The following is a 19,700-nucleotide window of genomic DNA, read 5'->3' on the forward strand; positions in this document are numbered from 1 at the left end:
TTTGAAAAAGAAAAAAAATGATATATCAACACCTGAATCTGGCCAGAGAGAGAGAGAGAGAGAGAGAGAGATTTCCCAACCTGATGGATCTTCCGTGGGGCCTAGGATGCCTACTGCGTCAGATTGTTCTTCTCTTCTTGGAGAGTTTGGCATTGTTGGCTTCAGTCTTTCAAAAATTATTGAAATAACCATTTACTGTCACTGCCATTATTTTTCACTGGCGATTGTTTGCATTGGCTTGCTTTTGTGTTTACTGTTCTTGTTTTCTTCTTTGTTGGATGTATACCTTTCTATGTGGTGCTCCATGATGATACTTTCATGGAATATTCAAGGGTAGCATTCTAAGGGTTCTAGAAAAACCCTGCAGTGTCCTATTGTAAAACTTCAACCCAAAAAATGGTAATGTTTGGTGCTTGGTAAGAATTTATGCTCAAATTTTAAGTCTCTAGAAGAGACCTGCTAAGAATATTATCAAATTCATGAACTCTAATGGATGCTCTCTGCAATCACCTGTAAATGCGCTTGCTTCTCCTAATCATCCAAATAACTAACAAGGTTTCTGTAAGGGCTAAGGATCTTATTCTTTCAACAGAACAGTAGATAGCAATGGGCAGTTTAAATGGAGAACAAATCCTACTCAACCCTATTCAGACAATAACTCAAAGGGAGATTGGGTTTGACCATTCAGGTTGAAGTTCAGTTTCATAGACAGGGCACCTACATCACATATGTTTTACATAATACACAGAAAATGATGGATCAATATATCATTTTAGAATTTTTATATCCTGCCCTTCCAGAAACACTCCAAAAATGAAACGATTCAGCATGTCAAAGAAGGAAAAAAATTGTTTCCAAAACAACATCTCAGTCAACCAACAGTCTAACAGACTAAAACAAATAGGCATTCATTAACCATGAAAATAAAGTTCTCCTATACCCACATCAATTGAATTATAATTTTGACAATCCTTATTATCCAATACCAACTAATAATCCCAAATTGGAACTCATATTTTTTTTCTTTCTTTTTACCAGGTATATGGTGTATCTGTGTTTCGGGGAAGGGTGAGACAGGGAACAGATGTCTATCTTCCATGTGTCCATCAGATTTTTCTTCCCCTGCCAAAAGAAATCCAACAAAAATCCCTGCCTAACCAATTGCATCTAATCACCGCAACAAGAAAAGAGATGCTTTCAGCAAACCCAAGAAGCCATTTACTTGTATTTTTGTATACCCAGATCAACAGTGAATAAAAATTCCACCGAAAGGAGGAAATAAAAAATGTTGGGGGGGGGGGGAGGAAAAATAAAAAGGAAAACAAAGGGAAATCTAAATAACATATTAGTGGTAACAATGGCCATGAGAACCAGTTCTTTCTATTCACTGTAACTTACTCTGCTGCAGAAGTTGAGTACCCAGAGGATCCTTTTCTGCTAAACAACCATATTGTTTCTTATCTACCATGCAAAACTAAGATGAAGGACAACAATAATTCCCCTTTTGAACACAATGAGAGGGAGGGAAGGAGGGGTGAGAGAGAGAGAGAGAGAGAGAGAGAGAGAGGCAGAGGCTGCACAGTATTGGGAAGGATGGGAGCGAATGGGGTTCATAGGGACAACTCTATTTGCAGAGATACAACGATTAGATTTGCCACATCACTCTTCCACGTGGTAGAACATGGTGCACCCACCCACTGATTTTGCTAGTGGGTTGCCATTGTGGGTCGCCAACAAAAAAAAATTCACCTAGAAGAAAAGGAAAATAAAAGAAAATACTAAGTAATAAATTTACAGCCTATCAAAAGAATAAATTTTTAATTATAAAAAACAAAGATCAAACAGAAGAATAAATACACATTAACAAGAGTAAAGCCAACCCCAAGAGGGTAGCTCAGTTGGCAAGGGCCATGCTCCACAGCTATGAGGTCATGAGTTCAACTCTCCATGGGGCCTAACTAAAAAAAGAAGAGTCACGCCAACCATATACGAGAACGATAAGCTAAAATATTGTCATGCATCCCTTGCAAAAAACAATAAGATCTTTTGTACACTTCATACTAAACCAGGTGACATATCCATGGCTTTGACAAATCAAATGTATCTAGTCATTAAATCTATTAACAGGAGTCACAAATTTACTACAAAATAAAATAGCAATAAATCTTTACCTATTATTTTAGTAAGCGATACCAAGCAATAAAAGCAACACCAAGCAAGGAAAACAATTGATCTTAAAGAAGTAAACAACCCACAATAAAGTAAAACATACCACATTCATGGATTACACATGCATTTATATCATTATTTAAAATATTTTAAGAGGAGTAAAGAACATACAGAATTAGAATAAAATCCAATTTTGAAAAAAAATTACCTAAACCCCAACAAAAACCACATAATTAAAGTTTAAATCCACCAATAGCCTAAAGATCTAGATGATAATTAGGACCACTGATTGTCAAGAAAAAAACAGTGTCAGAAAGTGAGTTGATTTCCCAAAGAAAGTCATTTTCTTACCATATGAGGTTAAGTTCTCACTACAGACCACCAATACTTTCTATATAAAACCAGCAGAAAGTTTAAATTCTTTCAAAAATTAGGCAGAAAGTCAGGGAGAAAAAGAAAGAAGATATCTTTCTCTTTTCTTTTATCTATTTATTTGTCTCACCTGTTCAATGCTATGCAAAAGAGCTCAAAGGAAAAAAACAAGGAAGTCTTTATGGAGGAAAAAGAAAGGTTGCTAACCTAAAAGTCAAAATCCCAAATTATAGTCATGCATCTTAACTTCTCCAAACTTCAAATGGTTCCCCCCCCCCCTCCTCCCCCTGCAAATTTTAGAAAGTTTACTAAAACCACGAAGGTATTGAAATCAGAGCATATAGAATATAATATAAGAAAAATCATAATCGAAAAACAAAGCAATAAATATATATCAACAAGATCCAAGAAGGCGTGTTGTCACCTTGAACCCAAGAAAGAGCCTAGACACCTAGGCGACACCTTGACTACTATGTTGCTAGCAGATCGTGTTTATACAAATCATAATGCACGTTAATGGTGATACCATGAGAATTCGGATAAGTCTCCAGTTAAATGATGCAAATCATGAACTCTATCATGTTTCATGAATTTTTTTTTTTTTTTTTTTTGGGAAAGTCATGTTTCATGACTAGCTGCAACCAAAACCAACACTTAAAGGGTGTCACATAATGTATTCAGGAAATATAATGAACTATGACATCCATTAAACCAACATAAAACATCAAGTTTAGTTAGCATTCAGCAGAAAATTGTTAGCAGTACACTCAAATAGAAAGTAACAAAGAAAAATTATGTCAATAGTGCCATATTCTGTTTTCAGTTCAAGGAAAATAAGTGTTTTTGGGTGAGGAGATTGAGATAGAATAAGATTTCTATATAGTAAAATTTACAGATTCCACTGAATGTTGCTATCAGTATACAATTCTTGGGAGACCATGGAGTCGTAATGGTACAATGTTGAAATATGACGTATGAGATGCTGGCTGTGCTTGCCAATTTCAAAGGCCCAAGAGGCAAGGTTTGCATTTCATCTCAGAAGAGGGAAAACAAAAGGCTCAGATGCTGAAACTGTACCTTTTAACTTCTGGAACAATGTTCATTCGGTACGAAAGCCATTCAAAAGAATTAAAATCCATGCCACTCACCCATCTTAGAAGATAACCAGTTTCCACCACACTGAATCTATGAATAAAATCATGTGCTTCAGCATCAAACTATGCTTGGTCAAACCTTTATTAACCTGGATCTCTTGAACATGATCAACCATTCATTTTACGACACTTCCAGGAAATCTTTAGGAGATTTGACCATGGATGGAAAAAAATTAGCCCATCGTATCCAAATAACCATCCAAATTTCTGCTGCTAGCACTCCCGTAAAGCTTTTGTGTTAAGGTGTCTCCTAAATCTCCAAATGTAATTGAGACCCACAAGAAGCTCCGTTATTGCAGCTTCTGTCTTCGCCTGATTAGCAAAGTACAGAGTCTGTACCAGGAGCACATTTGTTCTGAAGACAAAGTTCTGCTGCTCAAAATTCCGCTCAGAATGCCACCTTATCATGTTATGAGCAAGTGGAGCCAACCATTCTAGTATCCTTGCCAAAGCGTCATCCCATTCCGCTCCAAGAACAGCATCACAAAAGGATGAAGCCAAGTTCTTGGTATATGACTTTAGCCTAGCCCTTAGTGCCGTTCTTACACTTGTGGGCAACATATTGTACAGGTCATGTCTTGAATCAGGACCAATCAGGTCAGGATATGTCACTAGCTTCTCTATTACAATAATCACGTTCGCATAATGGAGTGCTAAAGCAGCACCACCAAGAGTTGATGGAGGAGCATTCAGCAATCTGTGCTTAGAACTGAACAGAGAGAGATTAGTATGGTCTATGCTGCTGTGCGTAAGCAGTTCTGCATTAGCATCTTCTATTCCATTGAGAATTCCAGAATAAACAACATTGGACTTCCGAAAGCCATGACTTACAGGCGCGTGGCTTTGCAATATCGGATTGTCGTCTTCACCCATCACGCATCCTTTGAAAGGGCCTACAGAAGTCAACCGCTTCGCTTTTGAACGTGATTTCTTCCCATGGGCAGGAGTAGACACATTCCCACGAGTATGCTGATGCCTGCAGCTAGTTTTCGGTGTGCCAAGAATAGGCCCTGATTTTGAAATTGGCTTAACTAGAGGATCTGAAGAGAACATTGCTTCGGTTTTCTCACATGGATGAACTGATGGCTGAATCAGTCCAGCAACGGAGTTACTACGACACAGATAATATGTACTAAAAACTGGTGAATTATAGAGTCCATCCACAGCTTCCTTCTCATTGATTCCAAACACATATTTGATCCGCCTGAATATTGTGAACAGAGACCTGCCAAGGAGGCGGAATGTGTAATCATAAGTCCTGTTCCATAGGGAGATCTCTCGGAGATACTTAACCTCCTGCCGCTGCCACATAACCTTCTGATGGAACTCAAGTAAGCTTGACCGATTTGGGTCATCATTACTTGCCTGCATTCTCCTCAGAGTCTGTTCCATTTCGGCAAGAACTTCCAGCTCTTGATGCAAGTTCGTGCTAATGGCAAAGAATCTCTCCATCTTTTTAACTTTCATTTCCATCTTCTTCCAGGTGAATTCCCAGCCATGTACACCCTCATCAGTCATGACAAGTTCATCAAACTCATTCTCAAACCGTTGCAGTACAAGGTCCGAGCACTTCTTCCCTAGCCTAGCCACGGATTTCACTACAAACCCCAAGTTTTCAACCATTTCTGCATAGACCAAATCCACAAGGAATTCATCGTTATCAGATACAAGCCTCCTGATACCATCCGAATTCATGATCTCTTCCCTCAACCTAACAACTTGCTTATCGCACAGACATTGCCATAAATGAACCACCTTTGACATCAAAGTTGCAACTTCAAATGCCAACACACCAATAGTAACCTTTTCATGTTCATGGTTATGTCTCCATGAATGCTTCCATAAACTACTAAACCACGACTCTGTCGACATCTCGATTCAACCAAAGAATAAAGACTAGCAGATCTCACAATTTCTACATCAAAACAAAAACATTAAGAAACAATCAAACAGAAATCTCAGCAATTAAGCAATCAAGTCACCGCCTTCCTGATCTAATAGCTACTCCTAATATGAAACAACTGATCCAAAATTTGAAACAAGAAAGAGAATTAAAGTTGACCAAACCTCAATTCCCCAAATAAATCTCAAGATTCAAATCTTCCAGGTAGAAGAAGCTCACACTCCATCTTAGACTAAAAACCAGTAATGCTAGTAAAATCAATCAAAACTACTAAAAAATCAGAGAAGAAAAGCTTAGAACTTACCGAAATCTTAGCAGAAAAATGAATGAAGTACGAAATCCCTCGTCCTCGTGGGAAAGAGATTCGAAAAATGGAGCAGTAGAAAGGAAAGAACGGTGGTAGAGAAAGTGGGGTGGCTTTTTCTTTTGAAAACAGCTGCGAAGCTACAATGGCTTACTGTGAGGTCGTCTCTGCAGAACTACAAAAGAAAAAGAAAAAAAGATAAAGAGTGAGGGAAAAAAAAAATATATATATATATATATATATATTTATATGAGTATTGCCTTTGCCGGCGAACGCTGTGGAGGAAGGAAACAAGTAATACAGCTGGGTTTGTTTGTTTAAGCCTTTAAGGTGGTGGTTTACAGTTACTGGTAAGTAACGGGGGATTGCCGATTCGGGTTTGTGGTCCATGAGAAGGGTTTGCGGCTTTGTACTTTCGACAATCCGCATATCACGGTGTGAAAAGGAAGGGAACTTTTAGGATTATAATACGTAATAAATGGAAAAGTGGTATGGGTCGGATGGTTTGAGGAATCGGATTGGGTCGGATTAGGGTCGAGCTGTCGATCTTTTTCGATCTGATTCTTGGCCAATATTGTATCATTGAATCAATGCGAACAAAGAGTAATAAAAGGTAGACCGAATTTGTTTTCTTTAATGAAAATCAGACATATTTCTGTCCAATTGCTTTGGATTTAGATTGGTATTGGTTTTGTCTAATACTAAGATTGATTCTATTATCTTAAACCCTGATGGGTCCAGTTTCGGATTGAAAAGAGAAAGAGAGAGAAAGATAAGCATGGCTTCAATTAATCAAAAGGATTTTTTTTATTTTGATAAAGATTCATCGAAAAGATTTGCAATTGAGTATCCATTATAGGGGTGACAATCTTGGGTCCGCACCGGTAGGCCCGACCGTGCCTGACTCGTTTAAGACCTGACCTGTACTAGTCCGTTTAATAAACATGTCGGGCTTCAGCCAAGCCCATTTATTAAACGGGCGTTCACGGTGTAAGCCACTAGCCCGTGGGGCGCCCGACCGACCCGACTCACTTAAGAAGCCAACTAGAACCAACTCATTTAACCCGATCTGCCCGACCCCCTTAAAAAGTGCCTAAATACCTATTTTACCACTAATACTACAAAATATGAGTGAAGAATATATAGGACAAAAATATCCACATTCTAAATGGGACATTCAATTATTAAAAAGAGTATAATTCTGAAAACTTAGATTACATTTTAATGACATGATTCCCTTGGATCTTGCTAAATGGGACATTCAATTGTTATCAATTGTCCAATTGTTAAAGACATGATTCCCTTAGTTCCGGAATTGTGAATGTTATCCTCTAGTAATTTTAAAGTCAATAGTTTTATCCCTTTAAAAATGGATTTTAGGGTAGGCATGTTTAGAACCCGTTTAGAATTAAATAGGTTCATAGCCCGTTTAAGGCCCGTATAAGGCCCATTTAAGGTGGCCCGATTGAAGCCCGACACCGATTGACCGGATTACAAACCGTACCATGCCCCCCAAATCTAGGTCCATTTAAGTAATCGGGTGTTCACGGTGCAAGGATTTCACATCGCTAGGCCCGATCGAGACCTGCCTGACCAGAACCGATTGACACCCCTAGTCCATTACACGTAATAAATGAAAAGAGAAAGAGCTTTTTTTTTCGAAAGCATTGAGTGGAGGTCAATGGTAATGAACATAAAAGCATCAACAATAGCGGAGATGGAGCATTTCACTAAGGGTGGAAATAGAGTGTTTCATTGTGGGGCGGGATGGTTTTTTCACCCCACACTCTTTAGGCGCAAGCATTCCGACAGAGTTTTTTTCCTTGAATGAAATGGGAGAGGATTCCTAAAAAGCAGTGTGGCGTGCATCAGTATAGAGCAAATGAAAATACACAAGAAAGCATTAAGAGATTTCAACTTGATTTTTTGCACAATGTTACTCTACAACTGGATGTAGGGGCTACACTGCATCGAATATTATTGGTTAGCTGAAGTAGATAAACGAGAATTAATTCTAACACCTAGATGCTGGAAAAAAAAAAGCCTTTGAAGCTTAATGACGTGTTAGGTTTCGAATCAGATTAGGGTTAAGTCTGATTAGTGGAGTGGCATTAACTGGTAATTTTTGTTTTTTTTGGTTAAACGTAAGTGTTTTTAGTGGGGGAGAGGATAGTAACGTGGACGATTATCCTCTATAGTGAGTGCAGCGATGTAATAAACATCAAATGGCCAAGACCATTTGGGCACATGCTCTAAAATTATTTCAACTATTTGATATTCACAGTACGACTGCACTCGTTGTAGAGGATAATTTTGTAAGGAAAGTAAGTTTCTTTTACGCTCCTGGAGAAATCCATGTTATTCCATCCCACCGCTAAGATCACTTCTTCCCATGTAATGCTATTTTAAGTAATGATTATCATTGTTACAAAAAAATATATATATAATGGTAATCATTGAATCACCGCGTTTGACTACGGCCGACCAATCCGAGCAATTCTATTGACTAGGTAAAAGAAATATACAAATTATTTCATTTTAAGTAATCTATATAAGGCAATTGATGTAATTACATAGGGACCCTTGTTGATGTAATCACATAACAAGCCCTTAGTCCCGTTTGGATTAACATTGGAATCGTCTTAGAAACGTCCCGCTAAAACTCAGTATTTGATCATCTCATTGAGAAATAGGATATATTAGAATCTGATTTTGGTATCAAATAATAAATGGAACGAGACAATTTTGGGGCGGGATTCTTGATGGTATCAGTACCAAAATACTAATTAAATACCGAACGGAATTGAAATTGCCGGTACCATTTCAAAGGGGTATACTTCATGTTCTTTAATTCAAGTTTATGACTATAATTTGATGTATTAGGGTGGTCTTTTCTCTTATGAAGGTTTCAGTTATAAACCTTTAGTTCTGCTACTATAGACTTATTTGGTGATGACACTAAAATTTTGTCAGGATTTGTTTAGTTGGTCATCATTGATTCTTAGTTATTACGTTGAGTAGCTTATATGTAATCTTGAAGAGTACAAAGAAGTAAAACCATAAAATTTGTCATGGTTTTCTATTCTAATTTGTTATCCAAAGTAAATGAATTCTTAAATCTCATTACAATGAAAAGATCCACATATTGATAATGAAACCATATTGCTATGAAAACATTGAAGTTATTATTCATATTCCATAGTGCCTAGAACTGTTTAGGAACCGGTATGATCCTATCTCATTATAAGTCAAATATGGAACCTAGATTTGATCTTGTTAATTACACGTGACGGTATTAGGCCTAGCACCTTTGGTACCAATACCAATATAAACATGTCCCAAATGCCAGAAACCATCCAATTGACACCATTAGTTTGGATAGTGGAAAGAATGGGGTGGGAGAGTTGTGGGATAGATGTCTCATATTGGTGTAGTGAAGAACTGAGATGGTAAATTGTAACTTATCCACTTTGATCTTGTGTGGTTGGCTTGATAACATTACATGCACAAAAAACCTCTACGAGGAGGCAGTGATTGGTGGTGATCCAGGATTTATTGGCTAGGGTGCATGTCAGGGCCTTTCAATCATTAGATCTTCACTATCATTCACCGCTCACCATTCACTGGTCACCACAAAAGATTTGAGTCCACATTACATTCAATAGAAAAAATAAATTGCACACTAAATGCGTACAACTACATTGAAGTCTTTGTACTGTAACTACTTCGATCTGTAAAGGTCATACAACAATGGTGACCACTTCGTTTGATGAAGAAATAACAAAGAAAGTCCTTCACCAAGTGAATTTGATTTTTATTCCCAATGATCTCAAATTTGATGATAATAAAAAATGATGTATGCATTTTGGATAGTATATGCCCTCTCACATTCACTCTTTCAGTCTCTCTCTCACTTGACTATGTGGGGCCTTATATTTGTATATGAATCATGGCACTCTCTCGCATGCCCATTGGCTTGGCGTGGTAGATGTCAATTAATGCAGATAATGTGTAGATTTCTCCCTTTTTATATACCTTTTCTTTCTATAGTTTCAAATTTTTAAATGCTTTATTTTGTCATTTAGTGATTTCATTTGAATTGAAATTTGACATGTGTGCAATAGACTTTGGGATCTACTTGTTTACAAAATTAAAGTCTCATATGTGTAGCCCACGTCTCTACATTTAAGTATCCTTATGTTATTTATTGTATTAATACTATTTTAGGGTTTTGTAAGTGGTTGGAAAGTGAATTAAGGTAGTTATGGATTTGTTTAAATCATATTATTTTGTTTATTCTTTAATACAAAAAATTTTGACGCTTTAAAAAAAAAAATGTCATTTATTAATGTGTAGAAAGTTTCTCTTACAGTCAACAAATTAAGACATCATCTCATGGCATATCCAATGCATTAAGCACGAATCCATGACCACAAAATTGTAATAGAACAACATTACCATTGCACTATGATCCGCCCTCTAAAAGATCGTCATCTCTCTCTCTCTCTCTCTCTCTCTCGCTCTCTCTTTTGTGTGAATTTTTGCAATTAAATAGTAAACACTCCCTTCTGAAAAAGAACAACACTAAGGGGGACCACTCTCATATTGGAACTATCTTAGATCACCCCAAATTCAGGATTAGGGGCAGTGCTTTTAAAATTGCCCCAAATTTGTGAAGATCCTGTACAAACTTAGGTCAAGAATTTGTGACAAGTCTAATTAATACATACACTCACACAAAATAATAATAATAATAATAATAATAATTAGAATGAAAAATGGAGGTTATTATTTAATAAAATATTATCAAATCCTGTGTATCTTCTCACATTAGATATTCAGCTGTATCAAATTCTAGATATTATCCCATTCAATAATTTGTAAACCAACCCCCACTTTATTATACTTAATTAGCACATAAAAAAATAGGATTAGACTAAAACTTTTGTGCTCAATATTTATTACCAAATACACTGTATCTTCTTATATTGGTGTGACCATCCTATTTAATATTGTGTAAAATGACCTCAATTATTATTGTGTTTTTCAACACATAATATAATTAAGACTATTAGATGTTTCGTGAAATACAATTTAGGTTGATGGACTCCAGCCTCCAATATTATATGAAATATACAAAATGGTAGGCGGTTTGGCATTGCAAAACATGTGTGTAGTGAGTCCATACTTAATACTCTAAGGCCCTCTTTGGTATCATTTTTCTTTTTTATTTTTGTTCACAAAAATGGTTTTGGCTGCATTTGTTATCATTTATGGGAGCTTATTTATATTTAAAAAAAATTGGTAAAACACAAAAACTAAAAAGAGATAAAGAGTCATTTATGTGTTTTGGTCAAAAATGATTTTCAGTTATCTTTACGCTAGACTTTAATGAGCATGTGCTTAAAGGTTCAATATGGAGGGGTAAAGTAGTTATTTACTTTGTAATTAGAAATTCAAACCCCTTGCCCCCTCTTCTTCGATCCAAAGTGGAGAAAGAGAGTTATAAGAAAGATAGATGAAGGGAATCTCTTCACCCATTTCTTTAAAAAACTATTTTGCACATAGAGATACCAAACATTTTCTCACAAAAAATCATTTTTGTCAAGTAGTTACCAAAACATTCTTATGTTTTGATAAAAAATGGTTTTCATTAATGATTTTTGTTAAATCGATAAAAATAAAAAAGAAAAATGATACCAAAGAGGGCCTAAGACCTCCAATTTTTTTATTTTTTATTTTTAATTTATGATCCTAAAAATTGTGTTTTTCTAAAAAAAAAAAAAAAAAAAATTCAACCCCAAATATAATGAAACAAAGAAGAGATCGAGATTCCTGCTCTAGCAAAGAGCATGGTATACTATGAAAGGTGTGTTGTTAGATATATTTAATGGATTCGAAGCTTTACTTCTGAATTGTCCAACATTAGTGTAAAGCACACATTGTATCACCGCTGAAAGACATGTTCATCAAATAAGGACAAAAGAGTGAATCATATCTATATATGGAATCTTTATTTTTTATTTTTGATGTCAACAACTAAAAATATTATTAGAAGAAAGGAAAAAAGAATGCTATCCGATAGTGTTTCATATGCCCACATACACGGGGAAGTGGAACCCGGTTGCATTTCTCCATGAGTGTGGGCGTAGGGAACACTATCGGGTAGTGTTCTTTAACCCTAACACAAGAGATGGGGCTGAGCAAAGCCACCAAACATGAGAAGCAAATGTTATCAAAGAATGAGCCTCATAAACAAAAGTACCCAAAACATGAGAAAAAAAAAAAAAGCAAGAGTTGTTTGGGGATGTGCCTCAGCAGACTAGCGTAGCAACCCACCGCCACAGTCTCCACTTAAATCGTAGATGTATAGATGGGAAACCGAATCTAGGACCCTTTGCTTATCTACACAATCCTCAATTAACCCTAACTATCTTTGGCAACCCACAGATGAATACACATCCAACATAGGATCATCTTTTGTAGATTATAAAAGAAAAAAATTTGAGAGGAACACATGCAATTGAGGATGGGGATGCTAATGATTTTTCACACCAGCCTAGAAGGTTAAACCAAGAGTTTCATAGAATTTTTTTTTTTTGGCTAACGACGGGTATCCAGGCCTTCGGCCTAACTGGTTCCGTGAGTCCATACTGATCCCACAACCACATGGATCGGACCATTCTGTGGTTGAATGAGAATCATTTAACTTTCACTGAAAGCAGTGAAGATCACTAAACACTCTCGTATGAGTGGCCCAAAGTGTACCTAGTGAGAGTTGAACTTAGGACATCCGAGTTTATGGCTCGTACCAAGATGTGCCTAGTGAAATGTCTCATAGGATTGATGAAACAAGATGGTGTGAGAAATAGTGAGTCATTGTTTTGAAAAAGCATTTGTAAGATGATTCCTCTAATAAGGAAATTGGCTTGGTAAAAAATTGGAACATAAAAAGAAACATTCATTTGGAAGGACCAATGGATTCCTACACTAACAGGAGTTTAGTGTTCCTTAGCCATAGTATGCTAACTCTTTATTTGTCAAAGTCAAAGATTTAATTGTGTATAGAAATTGAAATGGTAATTTGATACAAATCCTCTTTCCTAGGTCAGTGGTTGAAACAATCTTAAAATTAAATTAAGCTTCAAATGGAGGACAAATGATTATGCCCTTTCTCCCCAAATAGAGTTTCTCAACTAAAGTTGTTAATGGTTGATCAAGGAGAAGAATGGATTGGTGACCATACATGGGTCTAGGATGCTTTCATCCTTTATCCAAAATTTAGAATGTTCTTATAAAAGGTAAATTGGTCAGTATTTTACCAGTGAAAGATAAATTATTGACTTTTGAATCACTTGACCCTCTTTGCTGTTTTCGTAGGAACAATTTGAAAGTGAATTGACACATTTTATTGACACAATTGGTCGTATCTTGATCTTAACAATATCTTTTTACTTTTTACGGAGATGTCGTAATGAGGTTGTTTTTTAACAGGTCATAATCCATTAGATAGTTATCTATTATATCCCATTGAGCTAATGATCTTCAGCTTCTCTTACCTAAATCGGATCTTTCTCATTTCCTCACTTGTGTTTACTCATTGAGGGGAGTTGTTGTCTACTGAATACCGAAAGCCATCAGAGGAGATCACCTCTAGAATTATATTGTATGACGGCAACTTTGACCCAACATAGGATATGCTGGATTTTTTTTTTTAATTCCAATATTGTGGCAACATGTATTAATCATAATTCCCAAGAGTTAGAGCTATGGGGATTGTATCAGAGTTTGCAAAAAAAAGGAATAGGGGTGGTCTCAACTAGAAGTATGGATGGAAACTCAAGAGGTTTCTAATTTTCTTATGCATGGGAATAGTAGAGGCTGGCCGTGGGAAAACTTTTCTTTATTGTCGAAAACGTCTGGACTAATGAAATCTTTTGATTGCTTATAAGTGGCCATGTAAAATGAGGGTTGAGAATCACTTATACCTTGGAACTGAGAGTTTAGTTGGTTTTATTTAACAAATAATTTTTTTTCATTAAAAAAAAAAAAAATCTGGCCCTAATCCATGTATGCTTTGATCTACATGGTTCAATCCCATTGTGGTTGGGCTAAAATGTTCAAACTTCAATGTGAGAAATAGTTGACATGAGTTTCAGTTTGAGATTCTGCCTGCTATGACTTGAAAATTGTTTAGTTCAAGTCATGGTTTAATTATATTCTTCAATTTTACCGTGGCAATGGGTTGCTGCGTTAGTCTCCCCGAGGATTAGTCGAGGTGTGTGTAAACTGACCTGGATACCTTGGTTAACAAAAAAAAAAATTTGAATTTGAATTTTATTAAGTCAAAGGTATGCCAAGATATTTTAATTTCCATTTTAAGTTTAACTAACAACATGTTACATGTTTAAAGAGTTGAAACATATACACGAATAGATTCCCTACCTTAAGGTTTAACAAAAAGGAATACATGATTGGAATAATTTCTTTATTCTGATTCTTGAGATAGTTAACATAATAGATAAGATCCGTATGGTTACATATTAAATTGGATATTAGGATTTTTTTTTTTTTTAATGTCATGGCATTCTAGGTTTTTAGCCTACAAGTCAACCTTTCATGCATCACCAAAATTGCATGTTTATTTAGAAGTAATATGGTGTAGCAAAGTGTTCCTTAAAAAAAAAAAAAAAAAGGAAAAGGGTGGTATTTATCTTTTTAAATAAAAAATGTAAGGGTGTGAATTGTAAAATGAAATTATTTATCCAAATTGAATCAAATCGATAAATTATTTATTAATTGATTCGATATTTGGTATTAAGAAGTGAAATCGTTTAAACTGTCGACTTTGAACCGATCAAAAGCAATCAGATCTATTATTCTATTGAATCGACTATCATACTAAACTGAAAAAATAAAAAAACTGATTACTCCTGACATTCTATATACACTCCTTAAATATTTGTAGTTGATTTCAACCATGTAAATTACCTTAAATTTTTTTTATTTTTTTTTTAGGTCAAAGTTTGAGCTTAGATGTCATGGTCAAGCCCAACAATACTGGAATGGGCTTAAAATATAGGTTCGTTCTCAATTTTAACCATCAACTCGAACCGACAATAAAATCAAAACAAAAACAATAACCATTTAACAAAAACTGTTTATTAATCCATTTGACAATGTTCTGTTTTTACCATTTTTGTGTTTTTTTGTTTCTAGAAATGGAGAAACAACCTAAAAAGCATTTGATAAAGTTGTTCTATTTCACCCGTTTCTAGAAACATAAATGAAAATTTATGCTTATTTACAATTTTATAAACGACTTTGAATAAACTTGTTTCGTCGTTTCTATAAATAAATTTGAGAGGAAAAAAAAAGGTTATTGTGCCCCGATAAATCTTTCAACTATTTAAACCTAAAAAGAGGTAACCGAACCCAAAAGCAATCAGATCTATTATTCTATTGAATCGACTATCATACTAAACTGAAAAAATAAAAAAACTGATTACTCCTGACATTCTATATACACTCCTTAAATATTTGTAGTTGATTTCAACCATGTAAATTACCTTAAATTTTTTTTATTTTTTTTTTAGGTCAAAGTTTGAGCTTAGATGTCATGGTCAAGCCCAACAATACTGGAATGGGCTTAAAATATAGGTTCGTTCTCAATTTTAACCACCAACTCGAACCGACAATAAAATCAAAACAAAAACAATAACCATTTAACAAAAACTGTTTATTAATCCATTTGACAATGTTCTGTTTTTACCATTTTTGTGTTTTTTTGTTTCTAGAAATGGAGAAACAACCTAAAAAGCATTTGATAAAGTTGTTCTATTTCACCCGTTTCTAGAAACATAAATGAAAATTTATGCTTATTTACAATTCTATAAACGACTTTGAATAAACTTGTTTCGTTGTTTCTATAAATAAATTTGAGAGGAAAAAAAAAGGTTATTGTGCCCCGATAAATCTTTCAACTATTTAAACCTAAAAAGAGGTAACCGAACCCTTTCTCACTTTGGGCATTCGATGATACTATTGGGGTTTTTAGTGGTATTATGTCTGCAAAAAATGTTTCGAGAAACAAGTTTATCAAACACCAAAAAATCCATTTTTGTTTTTGGAAATGTGAAAAGCCATTTCTGTTGTTTCTAGACACAGAAACAGCAGAAATGTTTGTCTAGAAACAACAGATACGTTATCAAACGGTGCCTAATTGGTTTCAATTTGAGATAATTCAAAATGATTCGATTTTTTATTTTTACCCTATATTCTTTGAACCGAACTGACTATCACCCTTAGGCTTGGGGTGGAGTTGACATTTGAAAAACCCTAAAATTTTTAATTCGTGCAGAAATCCAAATCTCAATACATTCATCAATGAGATACAAACTCAAGATTTCTTAGTAGAAAAATCTAATCTCTAATAATAATAGGTTAATTATAGGCATCAAGGATGCAGAGTTGCAGATGGTAGACTAGTGACTGAAAGACCTTATAAACTACAAGATAACGATACACTAACATTTAGACCATCTCATGATGGATATTAGAGAGGTGGTCTTCAACCTAAGTCCTTTTTAAAGCACCTGGTTGTGATAGCTTACCTACGTTTTTCTATCATAGAAACTTAGAAAGGGTTTTGTCATCCATCAACAACTCCCTTTGTCCTGAATCATACTTTGCAATGTGACTTATATAATAATAGTTAAAAACTTAGCTAATAGACTATAATCACATTTAGACAATTTTTTTTTTAAAGTATTTGTTAAAAGCCAGCAAATTTCTAACAATATTATTGTTGCTCATGAAGTATTCTGTTACCAAACTAGGAAGAAGAGGGAGGAAGGATACCCCTTCCTTACCTCTCCCTTTTAGCTTGAAGTTTATTTTATTTTATTTTTTTAGGTTTTGGGTTTCAGTTCTGTGACTTGATCTCTATTTTGAGGTCATCATATTCTTAAAAAAAAAAAAAAAAAAAAAAAAAAAAAAAGATGTATCCAGTGGACGAGGCTCCCACATGTATGCTAGGTATGGGGGGTGAGAACTAAGTACATTTACCCCGAGACTGTCGAGAGGCTGTTTCAACTGCTTAACCACCAAGTCACAATATTCATATACCTTACAGTTGAACCAAGAATGCCCCTTAAAATATAAGAGAGTGTTTTTGAGGCGATCGAACTCTGTAGAGGAACAAGACAATGCTACTCATTGAATCCTTACTTGGTTATTAATGTTGAAATTCTTAGAAATCTACTTCGGCCACAAGTAATTGGTACATGTTAAAAAGAATCAAAGTAGCTTTATCAACACCAAAGCTTACTCACCTCCTGTTTTCTGATGATACTTTCTTGTTTTGTCATACAAATGAGGATTTCAATTTGTCTAAGAGTGGGATAAACCAGTAGGAATTGCTCTAGCTAGTCATGTGAGATCTAAGCTATCAAGACTACTGTATGTAAATCATATAGAAAGGGAAGAAAAGTATTTATGAATGAAACTTAAGCTCCATGCTTACCATATTCCTTACCTTTTGTTTCCCATATAAGAAAGTGACAAATTAAATTTGAAATCTTGGGAGTTAATTTGTCAACCTAAAATTCAAGGTGGACAAGACATCAGAACAAGCAATATATATAAGAAAGCATTGTAACTTAATAAACCATTGGGTCCTTTAGAAATTGCCTTCCTGTTTATGTCTCGGATTGGAACTAATTACTATAATTCGTCCCGTCTACTTCTTTGGAGGTTATGGATTAATCAATCACACCTAAGTCCATGCCACAATTCTTGTATGCAAGATATTTTAGAGGATACCGATTTTGAGATGAATGTACAGAATAAGAAACCAAGCAAACAATTACATAAGAATATTACAAGAATACGCAAACTTGTTAGATTCAAAACGCTGCAAATGCAAGATGCCTTTGATATTAGTTCCATCTATATCGAACAGGCAAGTCTCACTTTTAGAGAGAGAGAGAGAGAGAGAGAGAGAGAGAGAGATTCTCATATTGCTTACAGTTTTTCCAGTGTAATGTTATGATAATTGTTCCATCCAAGCGCTTATTAGCCAAACATGAAAAGAAATTCCATGATTAATCTATGACGAGGTAAAATTGGCTGCTACCCATTAGCTGCAATCCCTGCTGGTAGTCAAAGTAATGGAATCTTTCGAACACCTTATCTTTTGGGTTTATAAATACCTTCTTAGGTTTTAGTATTTCAAAAATACCAATCTAGATTGCATTTCTTTGTCAACCAACAGGGTTGCAACCAAATTTTATCCCCGTTTAAGTTCCTCTGGGTATCCCATAATTTTTTTTCATGATGATGTAAATAGGCAAACGACCTGCTAAAATGTCCAAATGCTCTACCCTTTTTTCTTCTCTTTTTATGCAACAACTCAACTGGCCTCATCCCAACTGAATGTGGGGCTGGGCCTGTTTCGATTAGGCATAGTTTGGCTTTTCCACTTTAGGACCTTGCACCATGAATAACCTGGTTAAGTAATGGGTCCTCATATGCTAGGTATGGTCCCATTTATAGATCTTTGATTGGGTATCAATCTTTAATCAGACTAGCAATAATCAGGCCAAACATGCCTTAATTGGACTTTAAACGGGCTAATGACAAATTGGCTATAATCAAACTCCAAACGAGCTATAATCGGACTTTAAAAGGTCTTTAACATGTTTGGATTAGTAAACAAGCTCTAAACAAGCTATTAACGAGCCTTGAACATGTTGGGTCAAGTTGAGCTATTAGTTGGTTGGTCATGGTTAGGCGCCTGTTGGATAGCATCTTGCACTGGAATGGCTTATTAATATCTGGGCCAATTTGGATTTTAAAAGGCTGGGCCTGCCAGGCTAGGCTTGTAATTGACACCTCTACAGTTGGCTACATAGATCCATGCAATGAAGAAATAAGAATTAGTAATATTAAAAGAAAAAGAACACAACAACAATAACTAGATAGAACCCAATTAATGCAATCGACCAATGGATCCTAACCCTCCAATAAGCTCTTTTCTTTTTATAATATTTCAAAAATTCAGAATTTAGTAGCAGAGGGAGTCTAAATCATTATTGAACCCTTAAATTTGTTCCAATTCACCCACTATGAATTATCATCAACTTGGAATTTTTGAGCTTGATGCATTCAGAGAGATACATGTTCGTGGTAAGCATAGGAGGTATGCAATCACTGGTGCTTACTCTAAGAATATGGATGGCAATGATGTTTAAGGTAGGTTCATTTCCTATATTATGGCTCCATTTGTTTTCAGTGTAAAATAAAGTTCATCTGAAAAATTTATGTGTAAAAATTTCATGTAAAATCAAAACAAATGGAGCCTATATATCGATAAAATCAATTAGCTCTAAGTTCAATTACCTCTCAAAGTACATCCAAATTTTGATGAACTTGAAAAATTCTAAAAGTCTACCAAAAAAAAAAAAAAAAAGAAAAATTCTAAAGGTTGAGGAAGATGGAGATGCTAATGCATGTATTCTCTATGTAAACAATAAGAAAGACAGTGTTTATGGGTGAGGAGGGGCTATGAACCTAGCCATGGTTTTTTTTTTTTTTTTCTTAATGGGAAAGTTACACCCCCTCCCCCGTAATTTGTCAAAATTACACGAAAATCTAAGAGTTTAAACGAATCACGCCCTCTCTTCTTTGTTTGAAAAATTCTTACAATCATGTCTAATCCGTTAGGCCATGAAATTGGGATTGTTAGTTGATGATGTCACCTTACATGATGCGTCTTAATGCTAAAAGTACTCTCATA

General features: G+C 35.2%; 1 protein-coding gene across 1 annotated transcript; it reads right to left on the reverse strand.

Annotated features, from left to right (window-relative positions):
* Positions 1–3,397: 3,397 nt before the first annotated feature.
* On the reverse strand, positions 3,398–6,195 carry LOC122063167. The gene is made up of 2 exons (XM_042626868.1): positions 5,903–6,195; positions 3,398–5,610 (listed from the first exon to the last, which is right to left on the reverse strand). The coding sequence occupies exon 2, from the start codon at positions 5,565–5,567 to the stop codon at positions 3,909–3,911; it is 1,659 nt and encodes a 552-aa protein (XP_042482802.1). The 5' UTR covers positions 5,568–5,610; positions 5,903–6,195; the 3' UTR covers positions 3,398–3,908.
* Between the last annotated feature and the right edge of the window lie 13,505 nt (positions 6,196–19,700).

Source organism: Macadamia integrifolia, unplaced genomic scaffold, assembly GCF_013358625.1.
Source record: "Macadamia integrifolia cultivar HAES 741 unplaced genomic scaffold, SCU_Mint_v3 scaffold1224, whole genome shotgun sequence".
NCBI lineage: Eukaryota > Viridiplantae > Streptophyta > Magnoliopsida > Proteales > Proteaceae > Macadamia > Macadamia integrifolia.

Excerpts from the sequence above, each read along its gene's own strand:
- LOC122063167 (XM_042626868.1), bottom strand. The coding sequence starts at position 5,567 with ATGTCGACAGAGTCGTGGTTTAGTAGTTTATGGAAGCATTCATGGAGA.